This window comes from Primulina tabacum, chromosome 16 (genome assembly GCF_025594145.1).
Source record: "Primulina tabacum isolate GXHZ01 chromosome 16, ASM2559414v2, whole genome shotgun sequence".
Lineage (NCBI taxonomy): Eukaryota > Viridiplantae > Streptophyta > Magnoliopsida > Lamiales > Gesneriaceae > Primulina > Primulina tabacum.
In genome coordinates, this window is record NC_134565.1 from 35,159,170 (window position 1) to 35,164,710 (window position 5,541).

Sequence of the window (5,541 nt, forward strand, 5' to 3'; positions counted from 1 at the left end):
GCCGTAGGTCTCTTATGAGATGGTCTGACGGATCTTTATTCATTAGACGGATCAATTATACTTATTTACAATAAAAAGTGATATTTTTTCATCGGTAACCTAAATAGAAGATTCATCTAATAAAATTGATATCATCTCATAAGATTTTTTGTGTAGGTCACATAACTCCAATTTCTCATCTCCTCTCTAGAACTACTAAATTATCTTTATTTGTACTTTTATATTTTTAAATTAAATAATTAAAATTAGTTAAATTATAGTATTTACATAATTATTCCAATTAATTATTAAAACGAGTTTTGGTTAATAATAATTAATGTCTCGTCGCATGCGTTACGTGTATATAAATGTGATAGAATTGGTAATTTGAAATTATATATATGAAATTGCATTGAGATAAAATGGAATGTTGATTAGATGCATGGATGTGTGCTTCAATAATGCAATTCATGTTAGTATCAATAGGGACCTCTATTGTTTTAATTATTTTTTAAAAAATAAATAGTGAGATTTTGTAAATAGTTAAGTTTATTAAATTTAAATTAAATAAAAATATCAATTACCAAGATATATTAAAATAAAAAAATTCAGAAAATTGGAGACAAAAACATGAATCCTGGGCTCGATGTACCCTTTTATATTTCCAACTCAATCCTCCTCACTCACACAGGAACAGCCCCACGTTACCCAAGAACCCATTGTTAATGGAGCCATGGGTGGACGATATCGCCGACGACCTCCAGAGCATGAGCTTCAACTCCACCACAACCACCACCGCCACCGATATTCATCGCTCCACCAGCTCCGGCTCCGACTGGACCTCCGCATCCTCCCATTTCCCTATCTCCACCGCGCTCAAGCTCCATTCCTCTTCCATAGCACCCTCCGGGGACCCATGCTGGGACTCCATCCGCCGCTTCCCTTGTCTCTCCCTCGTCGACCTACGCTTCCTCCACCGCCTCGGCGCGGGAGATATCGGCTCAGTCTACTTAGCCGAGCTAAAATCTCCACCACTTCCTCCTACTCCGACGGCCCTGGCATCATCCGGGGCAGAGCCTACTAAATCCAAATCCACGGCGCTCTTCGCGGCGAAAGTGATGGACAAGAGGGAGATTGCGAGCCGTAACAAGGAGGGCCGAGCGAGAACGGAGAAAGAAATCCTCGAAATGTTGGACCATCCATTTCTGCCGACGCTCTATTCCTCCCTTGATTCTCCGAAATGGTCATGCCTGATGACGGAATTCTGCCCCGGAGGAGATCTCCACGTCCTCCGCCAGCTCCAGCCGTGTAAACGCTTCCCCGAATCCGCCGTAAGGTACGCCACCATATCCTCCATACTTTATCAATTCCAGCAAGCATGCACTGATCATAGATTGATCCGAGGAGTAAAAATCTAACTTCATCGTTAATTACACTAAAAATCCATCAAGATTTGTCCATCCAGTCGCCATCAATAAGTGGGATGTTTCAAAAAAATTCGAGTTCGAGTTTGAAATTGATAGTTGGGAGAGTGACGGGTGATGGTTGAGAGGTGGGGCCAACACCTGGCGGAGGCGTTGCCCATTAATTGGGGACTTTTCCTTCCATTTTCCATTGATGGGTTCACAGTTTTTAAATTAATGGAGAAACTGAAATTTACTGTATTTTCTGTTCTGTTGGTGAGAGACGCTCAAGCGCTCCGACTTCTCTATCCATCTTCATATTATTATTAAAAATTCAATAAATATTTTTTATTAGAAATATTATTATTATACTATATAATTTCATTTTTTTCTCTAATTTTAATATATAAACTTTTTTTTTTATTTTTTGTTCAAGAGAAAATTAATGATTAAACAACGTAAAAATATATATCGAAATATGAACAAATACTGTAATTGGTGGAGTGAGAAATATGGTTCTGCCCGGCTGAAATTTTAAACTCTAAAATATTTTAATATTTTAAATTGATTTATCCGGATATTATTTCAAATTTATATAAAATTTACATATAAATTAAAAATTGGATCACCAGATAAACAAGCACGTGTCTCCGCCCTGACCGTCTGTAAACCATTTTTTTTCCGAAGTTAATTACATTTAAGTAGAATTTCTTCATGCAACCACACTGTGCATTAAAAGCACACGTTACGCGCATTTAGTTCATATTAATAGACTAATTCAACATCAGAGTAACGAGCAATTTATTATGAAAAACAATTTGTAATTATTATGATCCTTTAGATATAAATTTTTGCCTAAGATTATATATCTAAAGAATTTTAAAACTTCCCTATTGAAATTACTATTATATATAAAATAGTAAATATAAACATAAAATAGCTTCATTTAAGGACTTCCATTGTTTTCTAGAGTTTTGACGATTATTGTTATCATATTATTAATGATAATGTAATTATGATTATATTATGAAAAGGTGAAAATATTATTATTACTATAATATATTATGGTTGACCTTTTTTTTAGGATTCATCATCTAATGCACGTGGCCTGTGATTATTTCTCGCTCATTTTTACCCATCACAAAGGCAAAGTCATTTATATATATGTATATATACAAACTATTACAAGATGCCACATGAAATGTGTTCCGCTAACTTATGCGGGAATTTGGGGATTTCTTGAAATTGACTCAGCATTTTCACCATTCTCCTTGTGTCCGTCCCTACTCGATTTGATTTCTTGATAGCTAAGCCTGGTTGATGCCAAGTTTGGAAAGGGAAGTAGTGTCAATATAGCCCATAGAACTTGAAAAACAATGACAAAATATAGGAATTTAACTATGTTAATTAAAGGAGGATGATTGAACGTAATTTTGGACTTAGTTGTCACTCACACCAAGAATTATGTTAAGGTGGGGTGGCAAAATCAGACACGAATCACCAACTCAACACGGTTTAACTCGAAAAAAATCAGGTTTTTGGGTTTGATGTTTTCGGATTCGGATCAGATCAGTGTTGGGTTAGGTCTGGGTTGACCCGAAAATTTTAATTTTTTTTAAAAATATAAATAATAAATATTTGCCTACATTTTTTTATATAATAAATGGCTCGGGTTCGGGTTGAGAAATTTTTGAATAGTATTATTGCTCAACCCGACCCAATCTTACCCACCCGAATTGACACCCCCGATTCAAAAGTGCTGACTGACTTTCGGTCCACGGAAAGTTTAGCCAGTTTAGTTTAAAATACAAGTTATATGTATGATCAAATCTCATGTTGTTGACAGGTTTTATGCATCTGAGGTTGTGGTAGCTCTGGAGTACCTACACATGTTGGGGATTGTATATCGCGATCTTAAGCCCGAAAACGTGTTAGTTCGATCCGACGGCCATATAATGCTTACCGATTTCGACCTCTCGCTAAGATGCGACGAGTCAACATCCACCCCTGCTCAAGTATTTTCCGGCCAAAATATGCCAAATGCCGCACCATCAAATGACTACACCATCGACCCACCTTCCTTCAGCTCGACCTCATGTATTCTTCCCAGTTGTATAGTTCCCGCCGCATCATGCTTCCATCTCAAGCGCAAGCGCAAAATGAAGTCCACCCGCCACATGGGTCCCGAGTTCGTGGCTGAGCCCATCGATGTTCGTTCGATGTCGTTTGTCGGGACGCACGAGTACCTGGCACCGGAGATAGTGTCGGGAGAAGGGCATGGTAGTCCAGTGGACTGGTGGACACTGGGGGTATTCATATTCGAATTGTTTTACGGTGTGACGCCTTTTCGCGGGATGGACCACGAGATAACGCTGGCTAATATCATCGCTAGAGCGCTCGAGTTCCCAAAAGAGGTTGCTATTCCGGCTGCAGCCAAGGAGCTGATATCGCAATTGCTCGAAAAGGATCCGGTGCGACGTATGGGATCGACCATGGGTGCATCAGCCATCAAACACCACCCATTTTTCCAAGGAGTGAATTGGGCATTGTTGAGATGCACAACTCCACCTTTTGTTCCTCCTCCATTTAGCAGAGATTTTCTATCTGATGGATGTTGCCCCGAACCTCCTGTGGACTATTACTAGTCAAATTAAATGTAATTATGATTGTTGAGGAGATTTCATTTATAATTTATTATACTCCAGTGGGAGATGTTTTTTCATCATATATATATGTAAATTTGATATAAAAAAATCATGTTTTCAAATATAATATGATTTCTAGAGGAACAAAATATGTTGAAAATTAGCTTCCTAAGACCATCGATTGTTGGAAATATTTGAAATTGTTTTAAGATTGTATATTAATGTATTTTCTCCTTACTTTCATATATATATATGTCAAGCCAATTAATAAGGTCCATGGCTCCACCATTTTCTTGTGGATAGGCTATCAAAATGAAATTAACATGAGTGCTTTCACAAATATTTGTGGACAAATATGTCAAGCCAACAACAAAAGTGAACCTAAACATCTATCCCATTAAGTAAATTGCGAAACTCAAGCATGGATCAAAATGAAAGAAAACAAAAACAGTCGCTTTCATTATATTATTTTTTACCAAATCTTTAATGCATGGCTATAATTTGACGATCGAATTATATATATACATACATATATATATATATGACACCAAAATATTTAATTCCGTAGTTACCTTTCTCACCTTACTCAAAAACAACCTCAAATCACTCCATATTTTACATAAAAAAATCTAAACAAAATTTGCCTTTTAAATTGAACAACTTTTCTAAATTGAAAATAATTTCGTGTTAATTATTTAAAATTATTTGATTAAATTTAAAATTGTAATAACACATGCGCGTTGCATATCTTTTACTAGTATATATAAACACACACCCCCAAACTCGATAAATCGGTCAGGATTATGGGTGAGTACTGATCTCTCCAGTCGAAATTCCACACAGATTGTATGAAATTGTTTTGTAGCCATTGCTTTCCTGCAATAATAGTGAAGGGTTGGGGGGGACGAGAAAGTTTCCTAATGGAATTGATTTAAGGCCTCAAGTTTTAGTTTCTTATCCCTTAAAAGTCAATGCCTTACAATTTATTTGAGAGATCTCGACAATACACATGTAAGCCAACATCCATGTCATGAGCTAAGATCTTATGGTGGAAAGCAAACAAGCAAAGCTATCCCACCCCCACGTGATTTTGTGTACATTTGGAGGAAGAATGTGGGGTTGAGTTCATCACAATGTTACCATTTGATTTCTCTAAAGATTTTGCGATAATAGCAATTGGAATATGTTGGTTTTTGTTTGGATTTCGCGATTCCTCTTTCGCTTTATTGTTTATTCTCGATTATGGTAGATGGGGTTGGGTGCAATAGGGGATTTAGTGGAACCATCAACATCAGATTTATATATAACTTTTTAGTGTAATAGAAATTATATATTGTTTTAATGCAATACATATACCATAAACAATATTGCTGTAACACCCGAATTTGACGACGATCTCCACTGTATCAATACAAGTTCTTCCAACGCGTTTATCTTCTCACTCACATGTTCCCTAATAAACTTCAAAAAGCTATCCTTTCTTTATAGCGATTTAACGATTCTTTTTGATAATA

General features: G+C 36.5%; 1 protein-coding gene across 1 annotated transcript; it reads left to right on the forward strand.

Annotated features, from left to right (window-relative positions):
• The first annotated feature begins 592 nt into the window (after positions 1–592).
• LOC142530079 (serine/threonine-protein kinase AGC1-5-like) lies at positions 593–4,112 on the forward strand. Its single transcript, XM_075635843.1, has 2 exons — positions 593–1,315; positions 3,229–4,112. The coding sequence occupies exons 1-2, from the start codon at positions 705–707 to the stop codon at positions 4,025–4,027; spliced, it is 1,410 nt and encodes a 469-aa protein (XP_075491958.1). The 5' UTR covers positions 593–704; the 3' UTR covers positions 4,028–4,112.
• Positions 4,113–5,541: the final 1,429 nt, after the last annotated feature.

Coding starts and splice junctions, on each gene's coding strand:
- LOC142530079 (XM_075635843.1), top strand. CDS start 705: ATGGAGCCATGGGTGGACGATATCGCCGACGACCTCCAGAGCATGAGC. Junction 1,316..3,228: donor TTCCCCGAATCCGCCGTAAG/GTACGCCACCAT, acceptor TGTTGTTGACAG/GTTTTATGCATCTGAGGTTG.